Source organism: Cupressus sempervirens, chromosome 1 (genome assembly GCF_028749045.1).
Source record: "Cupressus sempervirens isolate cs-2001-9-10 chromosome 1, ASM2874904v1, whole genome shotgun sequence".
In the NCBI taxonomy this organism is placed as follows: domain Eukaryota; kingdom Viridiplantae; phylum Streptophyta; class Pinopsida; order Cupressales; family Cupressaceae; genus Cupressus; species Cupressus sempervirens.
In genome coordinates, this window is record NC_143118.1 from 206,709,857 (window position 1) to 206,732,201 (window position 22,345).

The following is a 22,345-nucleotide window of genomic DNA, read 5'->3' on the forward strand; positions in this document are numbered from 1 at the left end:
TCTTTCTGTAAATCTAACTCTACCATAATTAGACTCTAACCCTAACCCTAACTTTAATCCTGACTGAAACCCTAACCCTAACCCTAACTTTAATCCTGACTGAAACCCTAACCCTAACCCTAACTCTAACCTTAACCCTTACTCAATCCCCTTACCCTAACCTTAACATTGATATAACTCTCTCTATATATAACCCTAACTCTAAATATAAACCTAACCCTAACCCTAACCCTAACCCTAAATCTAACTCTAACCCTAACTGTAAGCGTAACCCTACCCCTACCCATAACTCTAACTGTAAATCTAACTCTACCATAATTGGATTTTAATTTTAACCCTAACCCTAACTCTAACCCTAACCTTGACTCAAAACTCTAACCCTAACCCTAACTCTAACATTAACCCAACTGTAAAATTAACTCTATTGGTAACTCAAACCCTAAAACTAACCCTAATTCTAACCCTAACTCTAACTCTAGCTCTAGCTCTAACCCTAACTCTAACCATAACTCAAACTCAAACCCTAAACCTAACCCTAATCCTAACCCAAATTATAATGCTCTGTCTACCCCTAACTCAAACTATAACCCTAACCCTAACTCAAACTCTAACCCTAACTCATACTCTAACCCTAAACCTGACCCTAGCCCTAACCCTAACCTAGACCCTAACCCTAACCCTAACCCTATCTATAACCCTAATCCTAACCCTAACTCTAATCCTAATCTTAACTCTAATTCTAATCCTATCTATAACCCTAATCCTAACCCTAACTCTAACCATAAATCTAACTCTACCATAATTAGAGTCTAACCCTAACCCTAACCTTAACCCTAGCTCAAACCCTTACCCTAACTTTGTCCCTAACCATATATCTCCGTATGACTATAACATTTTACATTACAATATCCCAAAAATAAAATATATATTTTAATCTAAATTAAACTCCTTATATTAAATTTAAAATAATATTTGACTCAAACCTTAACCGTAACCCTAACCTTAACCATGAGCATTACTCTAACCCTAACCTTAACCATAAACATAACTCTACACCTAACTCTAACCCTAATTCTAACTCTACCATAATTGGATTCTAATCCTATCCCTAACCCTAACTATGAGCATAACTCTAACGCTAGCCTTAACCATGAGCATAACTCTAACGTTAGCCTTACTATAACCCTAACACTAACCCTAATCATAACCATAACCATAACTCTAACCCTAACCTTAACCATGACCATAACATTAACCCTAACCTTAACCATAAACATAGCTCTAATCTAAACCATAACCATAACTCTAACAATAACCATAACCATAACTCTATCCCTTACCTTAACCATAGCTCAAACCCTAACCCTAACTCCAACCCTAACTCTAATGCTAACCCTAACCCTAATTCTATCCCTAAGGTTAACATTAACTATAATGGTAACTTTGTCCCTAACCATATATCTATGTATGACTATAACATTTTACATTACAATATCCCAAAAATAAAAAATATATTTTTAATCTATATTAAACTCCTTATATTAAATTTTTAAAAATATTTTGAAGCATAATTTTATACTAACTTCATACAACTCTAATTAAAAATTAATTAACAATTTTATAGTAACCTTATCAAAATAAAAAATAAAAAGTAAATATTTTTCCTATTGCGCCGCGACTGCCACTAGCTATATCTACCTCTATATATATTACGCCGAGAGTAATCGTTCTCGAGGCGCCTATTTTTATTTTCATTAATCCCAACTTCGATTAAAATAACTTTGGGATTAAATAAAAATAGGCGCCTCGAGAACGATTACTCTCGGCGTAATATATATAGAGGTATATATAGCTAGTTTAAAACCTTAGTGCCGATGGTTTGTCACGTTATTATCAAGAAAAGATAATTGATTGGAAAAGTTTTCCAATGTTTGTTTACAAGAAATTCAACTATATTTTTTTATTTCACATCAAATGACCAAACCATTATGACATACATTTCTAATGTTGAACACGTGATAACTTTCTAGCCAAAGTAAAATGAATTTTGAAAATTCCGTCAAACGATTTTATGAATATTTAAAATAATAATAATAATGAGAGAGAGAATAATTTTTTAAAAAAATCTTGCATACCATTGGAAGACATTAGACACTAAAACCACGTTGATGACGTAAATGTGTTTTGAAGATTCCGGAGAGCGGGATCTATAAACACTTTTAAAAGAACGAGATCAGAGACAAGAAATGATAAAAAAATTTGAATGTGAAGACAATATTTGACCCTAAAACCACGTTGATTATAGAGCCCACCAATTATTGTCGTCAACAACAACGAGTGTGAGGATGTTGTGAAACACGTTAACATGCCAACCACGGAATCGTAATGTTATCCTCCTTGGCCAGCTATTTATAGAGCAATACTTGCAAATATCTTCATTGTTCGTAGGACCTATCAATATAATATATAGGGAAATATAAGCGATTAAGCAAAACTAGATATCTTCGTTTCTTCGTAGGAGTCTGAGTCTGCAGCAAGTGATATATATTAGCGGATTGTAATCGAGTGAAGGAGCGAATTAGTAAGATGGGTTCAATTACAACAGCTGCAACAGTGGGCAGCAATGGAATGAGTTCACCCGACTATGAGATGAATGGTGAAGTGGTGCTGCAGAAAGTGGCTCTCCTCCACTTGACGGACTACGCTGCAACGCTGCTTGACGAGGCATCTGAATTGATGGGGAACAAAATCTCTCTTCAGCTTGTGAGCACCGACCAAGTGGACCCCGGCAATAATCTATGCATAATAATAATAATAATATAAGCTTTAAGCTGCTTTCTCATGGGAAGTGCATTTCTAATATTATAATTAGTATACACATAGAATTGTGTTTGCTTAACTGATGGTAATGGTAAAGAAATGGCGATTAGAAGACGTTTACACACATAAATTTGTATTTGTATGTTGATATTAAAGGGTATGAATTAAATTTGAAGAATGGTATATTCATCCCAATTTAATTAATACGATGCGATGCATGTTATCTTGTGTAGAAACGAGATTGGGCAAAACGATGGGGCAGCCTTGTCACTTGAAGTGGAGCCCATGGGACGGACCCATCTCACAAGAGACAAGCTGCGCGGTGGACGTTGAAATGGAACTTGGCACTCCGGTTCCCAGGCGCATTTTTCATAAAAAACATGCACGCCCAAGAGTTCTTTCTGAAATCACTCACCATATCTGTCCCTGGCGACTGCAATGTTCGTTTCCAATGCAACTCGTGGATAACCCTTTCTTTCGTCAACCCGAATGACCGTGTTTTCTTCGCCAATAAGGTCAATTTTTCCTTATCGCTAACACATATATATAGCAATTGCAAGGTTTTAAATTATTCAGGATTTGACCAAATAGTAGAAGCGCTAACATGAAGGTGAATGTGAATGTGTGTTTATCATCAGAGCTTTGTTCCGGAGGAAACCCCGGCGGGGCTGAGAAAGTTGAGGGAGATGGATTTGATTGGGGAGCCAGAGAAGGATGCAGAGCTGCGGAGGGAAGTGCTGGGTGGATCGCAGGAGCTCCCATATCCCAGGAGATGCCGAACTGGTCGTCCGCGCATTCAAATAGGCATGTGTCTATATACATGTATACTCACTAGTCATTATGTAACTGTGAGCCTGTAATCTTGACACATGTTTTCTTATTGAATCTGTTGCAGCCCCCGAATTCGAGACTCGCACAAGCTTGATCTTCATTCCCCCGGACGAAAGGTTTCCTTATTCTGACTATTCTGACTTTGGAGCTCACCTCATAGACGCAGTTGCTGACCTCATCGTTCCCACTCTCACTAATCTCTTCGATCACGGATTTGACTCCTTTGATGACGTAAGCGACCTCTACAAACGAGGTCTCAAAACTGCCCACAATTCTCTCAGGACTCTCCGTCAGGATAGCAGCCCACTGCATTTTGTGCAGGGACTCCTCGACAGCATCGAGGATGACATTCCGCTCATTAATTTCACTCGCCCGCAAATTGTCCAAAGTATAAATATATTGGCATTGCTTCATTAATCGATCTACAATCTATTAAGGTTAAACAACAATTGAACCAATCTTTTGCACACCACAGCGGATGAGTGCGCTTGGAGAAGCGACGAGGAATTTGCACGCCAGACACTTGCAAGGCTGAATCCATTGGTGATCAAGTGCCTAGAGGTAACCTTGACCCACTTTCTGTAACTCCCCAAAATCTTCACATTTATAACTCTTCTTCTCGTGTCTCTTCAATAACATAAACAATGGCCGCTTTACAATTGAAACAGACATTTCCTCCCACGAGTAGCTTGGATGAAAGGATATACGGTCCAAATAAGAGCGCCATCGCCGCACAGCACATAGAAATGAACCTTGAGGGCCTTTCGGTGGATCTGGTCTTTATTTTCTTCAAAAGCTCCCTCTTCCTTAATCTAACTGTTATTGAAATCTAATGTAAAATTAATGTGGAAAATGCAGGCCACTGCTTCTAAAAGGTTATTTATTGTGGACTACTATGATGTTTATATGCCTTAAGTGGAGCGTATAAACAAGATGTCGAAAGATGCCAAGACATATGCAAGCCGCACGCTTTACTTCCTCACCAAAGGAGGGATTCTGAAGCCAGTGGCCATTGAGTTGTGTTTGCCACCAATTGATGATCAGGCGGTCGTAAGAAAGGTTTTCACACCAGGGGAACATGGGACAGAAGAAGGAGCGCTGTGGCAGCTGGCCAAAGCGCATGCTAAAGTCAATGATGTAGGTTACCATCAGCTCGTCAGTCATTGGTAAGTACCATTTTCCGACCTGTATTTTCACTATGCAGTATGCACATTACCATTTTCCCACCGTAATATACCAACAGCCACTTAAATTATATTCTGGCAAAATCGATCAAAGATTATAAGTTGCCTAAAAACTTCTTAAAGATAAACACGTTTTGCTCTCCAATTGTCCGCAAGTTAACAACACATTGTATCACGGAGCCTTTCATTATAGCAACCCACAGACAACTAAGCAAAATGCACCCAGTATACAAATTGTTAATACCTCATTACGTGGATACCATGGACATCAATCAAGCTGCCTGTCAGAGTTTGATAAATGCGTCAGGTATTATTGAACAAGGCTTCACGCCTAGCAGATATTGTATAGAATTGTCATCTAAAGCCTACAAGCAGTGGAAATTCAATGAACAAGGATTAGAGACCGATCTGCTCAAAAGGTAACTTATTTAATAGCTCGACTGCTGCATTACCTATGCTGGTTCATAACATTTATTCGTAATATGGTGAAATGTTGCTAAAAAGCTGATTACTGTCCTTTTACATCCGTTTCATTTTTCCAATCCAGTTAACAGAGATACCGAAAATTTGACCCGTTACTTCACAATGTACTGTGCAGGGGAATGGCAGTCCGTGATTCAAAGGCACCGAATGGTTTGAAGCTTGTGATCAAGGACTACCCATATGCTGTTGACCTTGTATAGAAATATGGTTTGCCGTGAAACAGTGGGTTTCAGACTACCTGTCCCTCTACTACAAGGATGATGCCTCCATTAGAAATAAAAAGGAATTGCAGGCTTGGTGGGATGAGATAGTAAATGTTGGCCACGGAGAACTCAGGGACGATCCAAGCAGATGGTACAAGATGGATTCTTTGGTTGAAGCAGTTCAAATAGTGACGACTATAATCTGAACTGCATTTGCTCACCATGCTGCAGTCAACTTTGGGCAGTACTCGTACGGGGGATACATGCCCAATCTACCTACCATGAGTAGACGCTTGATTCCAGAAAAGGGAACACCTGAGTATGATGAACTTGTTAAGGATCCAGAGGAATTCTTCCTCAAGACCGTCTCCGCTCCCACGCAAGCAACCCTTGTCATGGCTGTTCTGGAAATTTTGTCAAACCATGCAAAAAATGAGTTGTATGTGGGACAGTTGCAGGGCTCCACCATTGCTAGAGTAGATGATCTCCGTATTCAAGAGAGATTTACAAAATTTTCAGAGAACATGACAAAGATTGAGAATATTATTATTGACAGGAATAACAACTGTCATGTTTACAAGAACAGGACCGGACCTGCAAAAGTCCCTTACACACTGCTATACCCCAACACTACTGATCTATCAAAATCAGGTGGTCTCACAGGCCGTGGTGTGCCCAATAGCATATCTATTTAATGGCATCTTCGCACAGACAAGAAATTCCAAACCTTCACTCGAAGCACTTCCATTCACAATACGGCTGCAACTCAAAATTATCATCCGTCACACATGACAATTGAGCACCATTGTTTTCTTTTGTTTTGAATTTTGAGCAGAGATTTTACACACATTAAATTGTACCTTCTAGCCGTTCTTCAATGTACCAATAAAGATTTATTAATTTATGTTCTTCCCATAAGAAATGTGGTTCTTCTCTTCAATTTAATGTTTAATAAAAGTGAAGATTTATAACTTCTATGAATCAATTAAACAAAGAAAATTTTATATTAAAATAAGGACGAAAATGTAATATATTACCTTCATAAAAAACAATTATGCTTTAATTAGATGCTTCTTAAATTGCTTTAAGAGAAATTATTCCATGTATTTTCGAATGAAGTATTTATCTTAATCTATCTATTAGAAGAATCATTAAATTGTAAACAAATGGAATCCATGTGTTTTATTGATATGTCATTTATTCCCATGGTTGAATATTTGTAGGAATACTTGGCACCTTTTATGGGATCGTGAATGTATGAATTGATCAAAAAAATATGTTTCTTGAAGGGGGAGAATGAAAACTGGAATAAAATCTGAAAACTGGAATAAAATCTGTCATTTTTCAAATATTATGGTGTAAAAAGCTAGTATAAAATGAATGCTAAAATTTAGAGAAGATTCAAGGAAGTTCAGCGAATCAATGGAGATAGAAATAAAATATTATTTTAAATTTTGAGCATACATTTTACATGCATTAAATTGTACCTTCTAGTTGTTTAATAAAAGTGATGATTTAAAACTTTAATGAATCAATTAAACAAAGAAAAATATATTTTGACACAAGATAAAAAAATGCAACATATTCATTATTTTGATCCTAAGGTTCTTATCAAGACATTTAGTATACATTTCATTGTTTAGAACATTTTCATAGACCATAACAAGCCTTATGTCATGTCTCCTAATCATGATAGAGAAATTAAAGAATTATAATATAAAATAATATATTTTGTCATAATAATAATACGTTACTCATAGCAATATAGTAATATTGAATGAGATAATAATACTATATTATCTATTAATAATAATATATGATAATTGTACATATAAATATTATATAGGATCATAAATTTAATATGTCATAATATCAAATGCAACATCGAAATAAGAAATAGTCTTATATAAATATATAAATAAATTATATACAAATCATTATCATATAATATGATATTACCTTATAATTGTAATATTTAATAGAGAAATAAATTGTATATGATATGATTCACATATATAATAATATTTTAATATTAAAGTATAAATATAAATAAATGATAAATATAACAAAACTAATTTGAATAGACGCATCCCCTCTTACAATGAAATATATAAATGAATACAAACGCAAAGGAGAGAAATCATTGATTGTTTACGAAATAAAGTGGTAAATATTTAAAAGATTGGGAAGAGGGATATTATAGTGGTATCAGAGCATGATCCTGCCATCTTAACAAATTCAATATTTGTTCTGTTAATTATTGTTAATTGGACAATGTTATTTTTGACCCAAAAATAGGAGTAGTATTTATGGGTAGCTTGGATAGTTGTTCGTCCTTATCTATGTATAGGAGCATTAGTTATTACGCCGAGAGGCGTTCTATACAATGGCAGCACAAATGCCCAGCACGGGAATATGCCAAGATTCCTGTCAACAAAAAAGAATTGGGAGCATTTACAAACTTCCAAATTAAATATTAAAAAAGAATTCCCGAAATAGTAGCTGGCCGAAATAATAGGAAGCCAAATGGAGGCCGAAATAATAGGCTCGAAAAAGTAGGGCCCGAAAAAGTACGACCCGAAAAAATAGGGCCTGAAAAAATAGGGGCGAAATAATTTCAATATGGTTTTTTTTTTGTTAAATATAATTTTGCATGCACATTCATGCTTTTTTTTTGCGGGGAGTGGGGGAATTTGAAACAAATTCGTGGAATGTGAAGAGACGTCTGTTGGGGGATATGAGGAGCCTCTCAGAAGTTATAAAACCAAGGCTCCTCATTTCATTTTCATTTTATGTTTTTGCAGGAAGAAAGAGGTGGAGGTTATTGTAGGATTAGATTGGAGTTTTTGAATAGGAGTAAATTGAAGTTTTGGAGTAACATTTTTGCAGGTGAGATTTCTATTTTTTATTTACATTTTCATTTAGATTTAGATGTAGAAGTAAATTGAAATTTAAAATTAGTTATAATATTCTACTTTGACTTATATTTCAATTTTAATTAATTTCATTTAGATTTAGAATTCTGTTCATATGACCGAAATTGAGGCCACTGGAGGACCTGTGCAGAGTTTTTCATGGAGATAAGCATGTGGGTACTGAATCAAGGCACATTAGGCCTCTTGGAGATGTAATTGCGGTGACTTCCATGGCTTTTTGAATCGAATAGGGCAATCTAAACAATCTCAGATCTGAAATTCTTTTTTTCCTTTTCAGCCGAAGACAGAACAAAGATTGCTTGCAAGAAATTTTGCAGAGTTTAAGATTTGATTGCTTGTGGCCGACTATTCTTGGTAACTGATATTTCTATTGTATATTCCCGTGCCTAGCACGGAAAGTTTTAATCTATACAATTTATTTTGTGCATTTAGTGCACAAACTAAAGAATGCATATGCAATCAATTTTTTTATCAATCTTTATGATAGCTTTTTTTTTAAATAGAAAATAGAAATTATTCTTTTATGTATGTAGAAAAAAATTAGAAAGATTTTATGTATGTAGAAAATTAAAAGAATTCTATATGCATCTAGATTTATTGAAAAGAATTCTATTTACATCTACATATTTTGATTGAAATAACCATAATGTAAAAACAAAATATAAAATAGAAATGTTAATATATGTATGTAGAAAAAATTAGAAAGATTGCATGCATCTAAAAAAATTCTATTTACATCTAGATTTTTTTAGAATGGAAAAAAATGGATAATAGAAATATCAGTTGCATGTTTGTAGAAATAAATTAGAAAAACATGTATCTAGAAATTAAAAAGATTCTATATGTGTCTAATTTTTAGATTTTACTTTATTCTAAACTAATTATTGATGGATATATATTTTAAAAATATTTATGTAGTCTAAATTTTAGATTTTAATTAATTTGTATGCAAATAGGAAAAAGAATAAATTTTTTATATATATATGTAGATTAATTTCTATTTTTAATGTAAAAACAAAATATAAAATAGAAATGTTAATATATGTATGTAGAAAAAATTAGAAGGATTGCATGCATCTAAAAAAATTCTATTTACATCTAGATTTTTTCAGAATGGAAAAAAATTGGATAATAGAAATATCAGTTGCATGTTTGTAGAAATAAATTAGAAAAACGTGTATCTAGAAATTAAAAAGATTCTATATGTGTCTAATTCTTAGATTTTACTTTATTCTAAACTAATTATTGATGGATATATATTTTAAAAATATTTATGTAGTTTAAAGTTTAGATTTTAATTAATTTGTATGCAAATAGGAAAAAGAATAAATATTTTATATATATGTAGATTAATTTCTATTTTTAAAATTTACAAGTAAATGAGTACTTTATTCATTTAAAGTAAACAAGTTTTTAAGTAATATATTTTTATTTTAGAAATATATTAATCATAATGTTCATTTATTATTACTTATTTAATATACTTACTCTCAAATCTAAGACAATAGAAATGATATTTTATTAACTTTGAAATAGGGAAGTGTTAAGCAAGTTCGTTTACAAAAATACCAAAAATATATTTGGTCTTTGATCAAATTGGAGTTAATATTAGAAATATAAATATGATCATTAACAATTAAGCTAAATTCGGTTCAAAACAATAATGTTATTTAAATTTAAATAAATTTTTTTGAAAAGAATTCTATTTACATCTACATATTTTGATTGAAATAACCATAATGTAAAAACAAAATATAAAATAGAAATGTTAATATATGTATGTAGAAAAAATTAGAAAGATTGCATGCATCTAAAAAAATTCTATTTACATCTAGATTTTTTTAGAATGGAAAAAAATGGATAATAGAAATATCAGTTGCATGTTTGTAGAAATAAATTAGAAAAACATGTATATAGAAATTAAAAAGATTCTATATGTGTCTAATTTTTAGATTTTACTTTATTCTAAACTATTTATTGATGTATATATATTTTAAAAATATTTATGTAGTTTAAAGTTTAGATTTTAATTAATTTGTATGCAAATAGGAAAAAGAATAAATATTTTATATATATGTAGATTAATTTCTATTTTTAAAATTTACAAGTAAATGAGTACTTTATTCATTTAAAGTAAACAAGTTTTTAAGTAATATATTTTTATTTTAGAAATATATTAATCATAATGTTCATTTATTATTACTTATTTAATATACTTACTCTCAAATCTAAGACAATAGAAATGATATTTTATTAACTTTGAAATAGGGAAGTGTTAAGCAAGTTCGTTTACAAAAATACCAAAAATATATTTGGTCTTTGATCAAATTGGAGTTAATATTAGAAATATAAATATGATCATTAACAATTAAGCTAAATTCGGTTCAAAACAATAATGTTATTTAAATTTAAATAAATTTTTTTGAAAAGAATTCTATTTACATCTACATATTTTGATTGAAATAACCATAATGTAAAAACAAAATATAAAATAGAAATGTTAATATATGTATGTAGAAAAAATTAGAAAGATTGCATACATCTAAAAAAATTCTATTTACATCTAGATTTTTTTAGAATGGAAAAAAATGGATAATAGAAATATCAGTTGCATGTTTGTAGAAATAAATTAGAAAAACATGTATATAAAAATTAAAAAGATTCTATATGTGTCTAATTTTTAGATTTTACTTTATTCTAAACTATTTATTGATGGATATATATTTTAAAAATATTTATGTAGTTTAAAGTTTAGATTTTAATTAATTTGTATGCAAATAGGAAAAAGAATAAATATTTTATATATATGTAGATTAATTTCTATTTTTAAAATTTACAAGTAAATGAGTACTTTATTCATTTAAAGTAAACAAGTTTTTAAGTAATATATTTTTATTTTAGAAATATATTAATCATAATGTTCATTTATTATTACTTATTTAATATACTTACTCTCAAATCTAAGACAATAGAAATGATATTTTATTAACTTTGAAATAGGGAAGTGTTAAGCAAGTTCGTTTACAAAAATACCAAAAATATATTTGGTCTTTGATCAAATTGGAGTTAATATTAGAAATATAAATATGATCATTAACAATTAAGCTAAATTCGGTTCAAAACAATAATGTTATTTAAATTTAAATAATTTTTTTTGAAAAGAATTCTATTTACATCTACATATTTTGATTGAAATAACCATAATGTAAAAACAAAATATAAAATAGAAATGTTAATATATGTATGTAGAAAAAATTAGAAAGATTGCATGCATCTAAAAAAATTCTATTTACATCTAGATTTTTTTAGAATGGAAAAAAATTGATAATAGAAATATCAGTTGCATGTTTGTAGAAATAAATTAGAAAAACATGTATATAAAAATTAAAAAGATTCTATATGTGTCTAATTTTTAGATTTTACTTTATTCTAAACTATTTATTGATGGATATATATTTTAAAAATATTTATGTAGTTTAAAGTTTAGATTTTAATTAATTTGTATGCAAATAGGAAAAAGAATAAATATTTTATATATATGTAGATTAATTTCTATTTTTAAAATTTACAAGTAAATGAGTACTTTATTCATTTAAAGTAAACAAGTTTTTAAGTAATATATTTCTATTTTAGAAATATATTAATCATAATGTTCATTTATTATTACTTATTTAATATACTTACTCTCAAATCTAAGACAATAGAAATGATATTTTATTAACTTTAAAATAGGGAAGTGTTAAGGAAGTTCGTTTACAAAAATACCAAAAATATATTTGGTCTTTGATCAAATTGGAGTTAATATTAGAAATATAAATATGATCATTAACAATTAAGCTAAATTCAATTCAAAACAATAATATTATTTAAATTTAAATAAAATAAGCCATGTTTACTTTGAAATATCAAAAAACTAATTAACTAATACAATAATTAAAATAAATGAATCTATTATGACATAGAAAAATATTTTCGAAGTATAATTTCTTTGTTTTTGAATCAATATGAGTTTTTTTTTCTACTTGAAAAGATAAACCATCCTAATTGTCATCCTTAGTTAACCCTAACAACAACCCCTACCTTAGCCCTAGCCCCAACAATGATGTACAATATAACTATAATCCAACATTAAACTATAATTATAGCACTAAAACATATCCCTATTGATATAACGAAAATCTCAGTCCAAACCATAATCTAAACCAAAAACCTACACACTAATATTGGTTATAGTCCTAACCCTAAAATCTAACCCTTAACCATAATGTAAAAAAAAACTCCAAAATATTGATCAAAATCCTAAACCGACCTATATGGATAACCATGATATTAAACTCTAAATCCAGTCCCAAGGTCCTAACCATGGTGTAAACCTATAACCGAACTCTTAAAAAATTTACTAATCCCTGATCCTAATCACATTCCCAACTTTAAACTTGAACCATAAACCATAGTTGTAACCATAATCATAAACTTAAACAAAACCCTAACCCTAAAGGTACAATCATAAAATTAATCATAGCTTAGACCCTAATCCTAGCACAAACCGCAATCATGACCAAATATAAATCTTCACCTTACCCCTAATCATAATTTCAATGTTAACCCTAACATTAGTTTCAATCCTACCATGATATGAACCCTAATATAGATTTCACCTTGATCCTCACCCTAATCTTAAGTCTAATTAAACCCTGGCTAAAACCTAATCTAAATGATATATCTAACTATAATCCTAACTGTAATTATCATACAACCCAATGCTAACCCTCATGTATATTTAATCCCTAATCTTAACTCTAAATATTCTATAAACTCTAGAATTGACCTTGATTCTAACCATAACCCTAAAATCTAAATTGTAACCATAGCACGAAAGGTGGGGACCCCCGCTACATGGCACAATTCTGGGTCTTGGAGCCTTGCGAAAGCACTACAGAGTGAGGAAATGTCATAAAGGTGACATGTAGTAGCATGATGCAATTTTGGGCTTTAGAGCATTGCAGAAACAATGCAGCTTAAGGAGGCGCTAGAATGGAGACTCATGGAAAGAAGAGGAAAGACATTCATGTCGCTGGCAAAAAACTATGAAAAGAGATAACATGATGTCTTAACCTCCCACAAAAAATGCAAGGTTGATCCCAAGGGGGAATTTGGTTTCCCCAAAAATGAATGATGGTCATCGATGAAGGTCTTCCTCTCGAAATAGACGGCATAGATGCATCGCGAATCCTCACCAATGAAGGATTAAGTCGCAACCGTCGATGTAGATTCCCCCCTCAAAAAGGATGAATGAGATGCAACGAGGAAACTCCTCCCAATGAAGGATTAAGTCACATTCGTCGATCAAGATTGGCTTTATTTCCAATGGATGACTAAGATGTAGTGAAGAGATTCCTCCCAACAAACGAAGCAGATAGCACAAAAGGTGTGAACCCCCTCCATGTGGCACAATTTTGGGTCTTAAAGACTCATGAAAGCATTGTGGAGTGAGGAAATGTTGGAAAGGCAATGCGTGGTAGCATGATGAAATTTTGGGCTTTAGAGAATTAAAGAAACAATGTAGCATGACGATGCATCAGAATGGAGATGCATGGCAGCATCTTGTGCAATTCTAGGCTTTAGAGTGTTTCGAAGACACTAGCATATAAAGAAACGTTAGAATGGGAATGCATGGCAACATCTTGCACTTTTGGGAAGATGGGAAGATAGCTCGCGAAGAAATAAGAGTTATCGAATCTCGTAGCATGAATCAACCCGACCAAGAAAAAATGATCCAGCGTGGTCAATGAAGAAACCGAGCCAACACAAAATGTTAGCCGCCAACCTTAGCGATGTTAACCCTCTGCAAAGAACCTATCCCATTTAAGGTCTCTCAGATCAGACATCAGTGATGGGTTGAATAGGGGGAAAAAATAGCACACAATGCCCTCCTAAATGAAATTCTAAATGTAACACTAATAACCACAGTCCTACTTCTTTCCCTAACCTTATCCATGAGCATGGGAATATACATATTATTATATAGGGCACCTTATATAATAATAAATATAATCTAAAATCCCAACCCTTACTCCCCTCGTAACTATAACTGTGACCATAAGAAAACTTCTAAATATAACCCTTCCTCTAACTCTAACCCTAACTATAATTGTAACGCTATCCCTACCACTAACTGTAACCCTAAATCTAACTCTACCATAATTGGACTTTAACCCTAACTATAACTATAACCCTAAACCTAACTTTAACCTTAACCGTAACCATAACCGTAACCCAAAACCTAACCCTAATCGTAGCTAGGATTCTAATACTCTGTCTACCCCTAACTCAAACTATAGCCCTAACTATACCTCAAACTCTAACCGTAACTCATATTCTAACCATAAACCTAACCCTAACCTTGACCTTAACCCTAACCCTAACCCTAACCCTAACCCTTTGTCTACCCCTATCTCTAACCCTAACCCTAACCCTAACCCTACCCCTAACTCTAACCCTAAATCTAACTCTTTCTGTAAATCTAACTCTACCATAATTAGACTCTAACCCTAACCCTAACTTTAATCCTGACCGAAACCCTAACCCTAACCCTAACTCTAACCTTAACCCTTACTCAATCCCGTTACCCTAACCTTAACATTGATATAACTCTCTCTATATATAACCCTAACTCTAAATATAAACCTAACCCTAACCCTAACCCTAACCCTAAATCTAACTCTAACCCTAACTGTAAGCGTAACCCTACCCCTACCCATAACTCTAACTGTAAATCTAACTCTACCATAATTGGATTTTAATTTTAACCCTAACCCTAACTCTAACCCTAACCTTGACTCAAAACTCTAACCCTAACCCTAACTCTAACATTAACCCAACTGTAAAATTAACTCTATTGGTAACTCAAACCCTAAAACTAACCCTAATTCTAACCCTAACTCTAACTCTAGCTCTAGCTCTAACCCTAACTCTAACCATAACTCAAACTCAAACCCTAAACCTAACCCTAATCCTAATCCAAATTATAATTCTCTGTCTACCCCTAACTCAAACTATAACCCTAACCCTAACTCAAACTCTAACCCTAACTCATACTCTAACCCTAAACCTGACCCTAGCCCTAACCCTAACCTAGACCCTAACCCTAACCCTAACCCTATCTATAACCCTAATCCTAACCCTAACTCTAATCCTAATCTTAACTCTAATTCTAATCCTATCTATAACCCTAATCCTAACCCTAACTCTAACCATAAATCTAACTCTACCATAATTAGAATCTAACCCTAACCCTAACCTTAACCCTAGCTCAAACCCTTACCCTAACTTTGTCCCTAACCATATATCTCCGTATGACTATAACATTTTACATTACAATATCCCAAAAATAAAATATATATTTTAATCTAAATTAAACTCCTTATATTAAATTTAAAATAATATTTGACTCAAACCTTAACCGTAACCCTAACCTTAACCATGAGCATTACTCTAACCCTAACCTTAACCATAAACATAACTCTACACCTAACTCTAACCCTAATTCTAACTCTACCATAATTGGATTCTAATCCTATCCCTAACCCTAACTATGAGCATAACTCTAACGCTAGCCTTAACCATGAGCATAACTCTAACGTTAGCCTTACTATAACCCTAACACTAACCCTAATCATAACCATAACCATAACTCTAACCCTAACCTTAACCATGACCATAACATTAACCCTAACCTTAACCATAAACATAGCTCTAATCTAAACCATAACCATAACTCTAACAATAACCATAACCATAACTCTATCCCTTACCTTAACCATAGCTCAAACCCTAACCCTAACTCCAACCCTAACTCTAATGCTAACCCTAACCCTAATTCTATCCCTAAGGTTAACATTAACTATAATGGTAACTTTGTCCCTAACCATATATCTATGTATGACTATAACATTTTACATTACAATATCCCAAAAATAAAAAATATATTTTTAATCTATATTAAACTCCTTATATTAAATTTTTAAAAATATTTTGAAGCATAAGTTTATACTAACTTCATACAACTCTAATTAAAAATTAATTAACAATTTTATAGTAACCTTATCAAAATAAAAAATAAAAAGTAAATATTTTTCCTATTGCGCCGCGACTGCCACTAGCTATATCTACCTCTATATATATTACGCCGAGAGTAATCGTTCTCGAGGCGCCTATTTTTATTTTCATTAATCCCAACTTCGATTAAAATAACTTTGGGATTAAATAAAAATAGGCGCCTCGAGAACGATTACTCTCGGCGTAATATATATAGAGGTATATATAGCTAGTTTAAAACCTTAGTGCCGATGGTTTGTCACGTTATTATCAAGAAAAGATAATTGATTGGAAAAGTTTTCCAATGTTTGTTTACAAGAAATTCAACTATATTTTTTTATTTCACATCAAATGACCAAACCATTATGACATACATTTCTAATGTTGAACACGTGATAACTTTCTAGCCAAAGTAAAATGAATTTTGAAAATTCCGTCAAACGATTTTATGAATATTTAAAATAATAATAATAATGAGAGAGAGAATAATTTTTTAAAAAAATCTTGCATACCATTGGAAGACATTAGACACTAAAACCACGTTGATGACGTAAATGTGTTTTGAAGATTCCGGAGAGCGGGATCTATAAACACTTTTAAAAGAACGAGATCAGAGACAAGAAATGATAAAAAAATTTGAATGTGAAGACAATATTTGACCCTAAAACCACGTTGATTATAGAGCCCACCAATTATTGTCGTCAACAACAACGAGTGTGAGGATGTTGTGAAACACGTTAACATGCCAACCACGGAATCGTAATGTTATCCTCCTTGGCCAGCTATTTATAGAGCAATACTTGCAAATATCTTCATTGTTCGTAGGACCTATCAATATAATATATAGGGAAATATAAGCGATTAAGCAAAACTAGATATCTTCGTTTGTTCGTAGGAGTCTGAGTCTGCAGCAAGTGATATATATTAGCGGATTGTAATCGAGTGAAGGAGCGAATTAGTAAGATGGGTTCAATTACAACAGCTGCAACAGTGGGCAGCAATGGAATGAGTTCACCCGACTATGAGATGAATGGTGAAGTGGTGCTGCAGAAAGTGGCTCTCCTCCACTTGACGGACTACGCTGCAACGCTGCTTGACGAGGCATCTGAATTGATGGGGAACAAAATCTCTCTTCAGCTTGTGAGCACCGACCAAGTGGACCCCGGCAATAATCTATGCATAATAATAATAATAATATAAGCTTTAAGCTGCTTTCTCATGGGAAGTGCATTTCTAATATTATAATTAGTATACACATAGAATTGTGTTTGCTTAACTGATGGTAATGGTAAAGAAATGGCGATTAGAAGACGTTTACACACATAAATTTGTATTTGTATGTTGATATTAAAGGGTATGAATTAAATTTGAAGAATGGTATATTCATCCCAATTTAATTAATACGATGCGATGCATGTTATCTTGTGTAGAAACGAGATTGGGCAAAACGATGGGGCAGCCTTGTCACTTGAAGTGGAGCCCATGGGACGGACCCATCTCACAAGAGACAAGCTGCGCGGTGGACGTTGAAATGGAACTTGGCACTCCGGTTCCCAGGCGCATTTTTCATAAAAAACATGCACGCCCAAGAGTTCTTTCTGAAATCACTCACCATATCTGTCCCTGGCGACTGCAATGTTCGTTTCCAATGCAACTCGTGGATAACCCTTTCTTTCGTCAACCCGAATGACCGTGTTTTCTTCGCCAATAAGGTCAATTTTTCCTTATCGCTAACACATATATATAGCAATTGCAAGGTTTTAAATTATTCAGGATTTGACCAAATAGTAGAAGCGCTAACATGAAGGTGAATGTGAATGTGTGTTTATCATCAGAGCTTTGTTCCGGAGGAAACCCCGGCGGGGCTGAGAAAGTTGAGGGAGATGGATTTGATTGGGGAGCCAGAGAAGGATGCAGAGCTGCGGAGGGAAGTGCTGGGTGGATCGCAGGAGCTCCCATATCCCAGGAGATGCCGAACTGGTCGTCCGCGCATTCAAATAGGCATGTGTCTATATACATGTATACTCACTAGTCATTATGTAACTGTGAGCCTGTAATCTTGACACATGTTTTCTTATTGAATCTGTTGCAGCCCCCGAATTCGAGACTCGCACAAGCTTGATCTTCATTCCCCCGGACGAAAGGTTTCCTTATTCTGACTATTCTGACTTTGGAGCTCACCTCATAGACGCAGTTGCTGACCTCATCGTTCCCACTCTCACTAATCTCTTCGATCACGGATTTGACTCCTTTGATGACGTAAGCGACCTCTACAAACGAGGTCTCAAAACTGCCCACAATTCTCTCAGGACTCTCCGTCAGGATAGCAGCCCACTGCATTTTGTGCAGGGACTCCTCGACAGCATCGAGGATGACATTCCGCTCATTAATTTCACTCGCCCGCAAATTGTCCAAAGTATAAATATATTGGCATTGCTTCATTAATCGATCTACAATCTATTAAGGTTAAACAACAATTGAACCAATCTTTTGCACACCACAGCGGATGAGTGCGCTTGGAGAAGCGACGAGGAATTTGCACGCCAGACACTTGCAAGGCTGAATCCATTGGTGATCAAGTGCCTAGAGGTAACCTTGACCCACTTTCTGTAACTCCCCAAAATCTTCACATTTATAACTCTTCTTCTCGTGTCTCTTCAATAACATAAACAATGGCCGCTTTACAATTGAAACAGACATTTCCTCCCACGAGTAGCTTGGATGAAAGGATATACGGTCCAAATAAGAGCGCCATCGCCGCACAGCACATAGAAATGAACCTTGAGGGCCTTTCGGTGGATCTGGTCTTTATTTTCTTCAAAAGCTCCCTCTTCCTTAATCTAACTGTTATTGAAATCTAATGTAAAATTAATGTGGAAAATGCAGGCCACTGCTTCTAAAAGGTTATTTATTGTGGACTACTATGATGTTTATATGCCTTAAGTGGAGCGTATAAACAAGATGTCGAAAGATGCCAAGACATATGCAAGCCGCACGCTTTACTTCCTCACCAAAGGAGGGATTCTGAAGCCAGTGGCCATTGAGTTGTGTTTGCCACCAATTGATGATCAGGCGGCCGTAAGAAAGGTTTTCACACCAGGGGAACATGGGACAGAAGAAGGAGCGCTGTGGCAGCTGGCCAAAGCGCATGCTAAAGTCAATGATGTAGGTTACCATCAGCTCGTCAGTCATTGGTAAGTACCATTTTCCGACCTGTATTTTCACTATGCAGTATGCACATTACCATTTTCCCACCGTAATATACCAACAGCCACTTAAACTATATTCTGGCAAAATCGATCAAAGATTATAAGTTGCCTAAAAACTTCTTAAAGATAAACACGTTTTGCTCTCCAATTGTCCGCAAGTTAACAACACATTGTATCACGGAGCCTTTCATTATAGCAACCCACAGACAACTAAGCAAAATGCACCCAGTATACAAATTGTTAATACCTCATTACGTGGATACCATGGACATCAATCAAGCTGCCTGTCAGAGTTTGATAAATGCGTCAGGTATTATTGAACAAGGCTTCACGCCTAGCAGATATTGTATAGAATTGTCATCTAAAGCCTACAAGCAGTGGAAATTCAATGAACAAGGATTAGAGACCGATCTGCTCAAAAGGTAACTTATTTAATAGCTCGACTGCTGCATTACCCATGCTGGTTCATAACATTTATTCGTAATATGGTGAAATGTTGCTAAAAAGCTGATTACTGTCCTTTTACATCCGTTTCATTTTTCCAATCCAGTTAACAGAGATACCGAAAATTTGACCCGTTACTTCACAATGTACTGTGTAGGGGAATGGCAGTCCCTGATTCAAAGGCACCGAATGGTTTGAAGCTTGTGATCAAGGACTACCCATATGCTGTTGACCTTGTATAGAAATATGGTTTGCCGTGAAACAGTGGGTTTCAGACTACCTGTCCCTCTACTACAAGGACGATGCCTCCATTAGAAATAACAAGGAATTGCAGGCTTGGTGGGATGAGATAGTAAATGTCGGCCACGGAGAACTCAGGGACGATCCAAGCAGATGGTACAAGATGGATTCTTTGGTTGAAGCAGAAATAGTGACGACTATAATCTGGACTGCATCTGCTCACCATGCTGCAGTCAACTTTGGGCAGTACTCGTACGGGGGATACATGCCCAATCTACCTACCATGAGTAGACGCTTGATTCCAGAAAAGGGAACACCTGAGTATGATGAACTTGTTAAGGATCCAGAGGAATTCTTCCTCAAGATCGTCTCCGCTCCCACGCAAGCAACCCTTGTCATGGCTGTTCTGGAAATTTTGTCAAAGCATGCAAAAAATGAGTTGTATGTGGGACAGTTGCAGGGCTCCACCATCGATAGAGTAGATGATCTCCGTATTCAAGAGAGATTTACAAAATTTTCAGAGAACATGACAAAGATTGAGAATATTATAATTGACAGGAATAACAACTGTCATGTTTACAAGAACAGGACCGGACCTGCAAAAGTCCCTTACACACTGCTATACCCCAACACTACTGATCTATCAAAATCAGGTGGTCTCACAGGCCGTGGTGTGCCCAATAGCATATCTATTTAATGGCATCTTCGCACAGACAAGAAATTCCAAACCTTCACTCGAAGCACTTCCATTCACAATATGGCTGCAACTCAAAATTATCATCCGTCACACATGACAATTGAGCACCATTGTTTTCTTTTGTTTTGAATTTTGAGCAGAGATTTTACACACATTAAATTGTACCTTCTAGCCGTTCTTCAATGTACCAATAAAGATTTATTAATTTATGTTCTTCCCATAAGAAATGTGGTTGTTCTCTTCAATTTAATGTTTAATAAAAGTGAAGATTTATAACTTCTATGAATCAATTAAACAAAGAAAATTTTACATTAAAATAAGGTCGAAAATGTAATATATTACCTTCATAAAAAACAATTATGCTTTAATTATAGCACTAAAACATATCCCTATTGATATAACAAAAATCTCAATCCAAACCATAATCTAAACCAAAAACCTACACACTAATATTGGTTATAGTCCTAACCCTAAAATCTAACCCTTAACCATAATGTAAAAAAAAACTCCAAAATATTGATCAAAATCCTAAACCTACCTATATGGATAACCATGATATTAAACTCTAAATCCAGTCCCAAGGTCCTAACCATGGTGTAAACCTATAACCGAACTCTTAAAAAATTTACTAATCCCTGATCCTAATCACATTCCCAACTTTAAACTTGAACCATAAACCATAGTTGTAACCATAATCATAAACTTAAACAAAACCCTAACCCTAAAGGTACAATCATAAAATTAATCATAGCTTAGACCCTAATCCTAGCACAAACCGCAATCATGACCAAATATAAATCTTCACCTTACCCCTAATCATAATTTCAATGTTAACCCTAACATTAGTTTCAATCCTACCATGATATGAACCCTAATATAGATTTCACCTTGATCCTCACCCTAATCTTAAGTCTAATTAAACCCTGACTAAAACCTAATCTAAATGATATATCTAACTATAATCCTAACTGTAATTATCATAAAACCCAATGCTAACCCTCATGTATATTTAATCCTTAATCTTAACTTTAAATATTCTATAAACTCTAGAATTGACCTTGATTCTAACCATAACCCTAAAATCTAAATTGTAACCATAGCACGAAAGGTGGGGACCCCCGCTACATGGCACAATTCTGGGTCTTGGAGCCTTGCGAAAGCACTACAGAGTGAGGAAATGTCATAAAGGTGACATGTAGTA

At 33.8% G+C, this 22,345-nt stretch overlaps 2 protein-coding genes and 1 pseudogene across 2 annotated transcripts; all 3 read left to right on the plus strand.

The window, feature by feature from the left end:
• Positions 1–3,440: 3,440 nt before the first annotated feature.
• Positions 3,441–4,566, plus strand: LOC149576869 (linoleate 9S-lipoxygenase A-like). Its single transcript, XM_089795168.1, has 5 exons — positions 3,441–3,624; positions 3,716–4,039; positions 4,127–4,212; positions 4,320–4,427; positions 4,510–4,566. The coding sequence occupies exons 1-5, from the start codon at positions 3,441–3,443 to the stop codon at positions 4,564–4,566; spliced, it is 759 nt and encodes a 252-aa protein (XP_089651294.1).
• Positions 4,567–4,584: 18 nt separating this feature from the next.
• Positions 4,585–6,216, plus strand: LOC149576870 (linoleate 9S-lipoxygenase 5-like). Its single transcript, XM_089795179.1, has 5 exons — positions 4,585–4,817; positions 4,895–5,254; positions 5,434–5,458; positions 5,542–5,665; positions 5,753–6,216. Exons 1-5 carry the CDS (start codon positions 4,585–4,587, stop codon positions 6,214–6,216), a joined length of 1,206 nt encoding a protein of 401 aa, XP_089651305.1.
• Positions 6,217–17,517: 11,301 nt separating this feature from the next.
• On the plus strand, positions 17,518–21,144 carry LOC149576871 (linoleate 9S-lipoxygenase A-like; annotated as a pseudogene).
• The last annotated feature ends 1,201 nt before the right edge of the window (positions 21,145–22,345 follow it).

Excerpts from the sequence above, each read along its gene's own strand:
- LOC149576870 (XM_089795179.1), top strand. The coding sequence starts at position 4,585 with ATGTCGAAAGATGCCAAGACATATGCAAGCCGCACGCTTTACTTCCTC. Across the intron at positions 5,255-5,433 it reads GAGACCGATCTGCTCAAAAG|GGGAATGGCAGTCCGTGATT; the intron begins GTAACTTATTTA and ends TGTACTGTGCAG. Across the intron at positions 5,666-5,752 it reads AGAACTCAGGGACGATCCAA|TCAACTTTGGGCAGTACTCG; the intron begins GCAGATGGTACA and ends ACCATGCTGCAG.
- LOC149576869 (XM_089795168.1), top strand. The coding sequence starts at position 3,441 with ATGTGTGTTTATCATCAGAGCTTTGTTCCGGAGGAAACCCCGGCGGGG. Across the intron at positions 3,625-3,715 it reads TCGTCCGCGCATTCAAATAG|CCCCCGAATTCGAGACTCGC; the intron begins GCATGTGTCTAT and ends AATCTGTTGCAG. Across the intron at positions 4,428-4,509 it reads AGGGCCTTTCGGTGGATCTG|GCCACTGCTTCTAAAAGGTT; the intron begins GTCTTTATTTTC and ends TGGAAAATGCAG.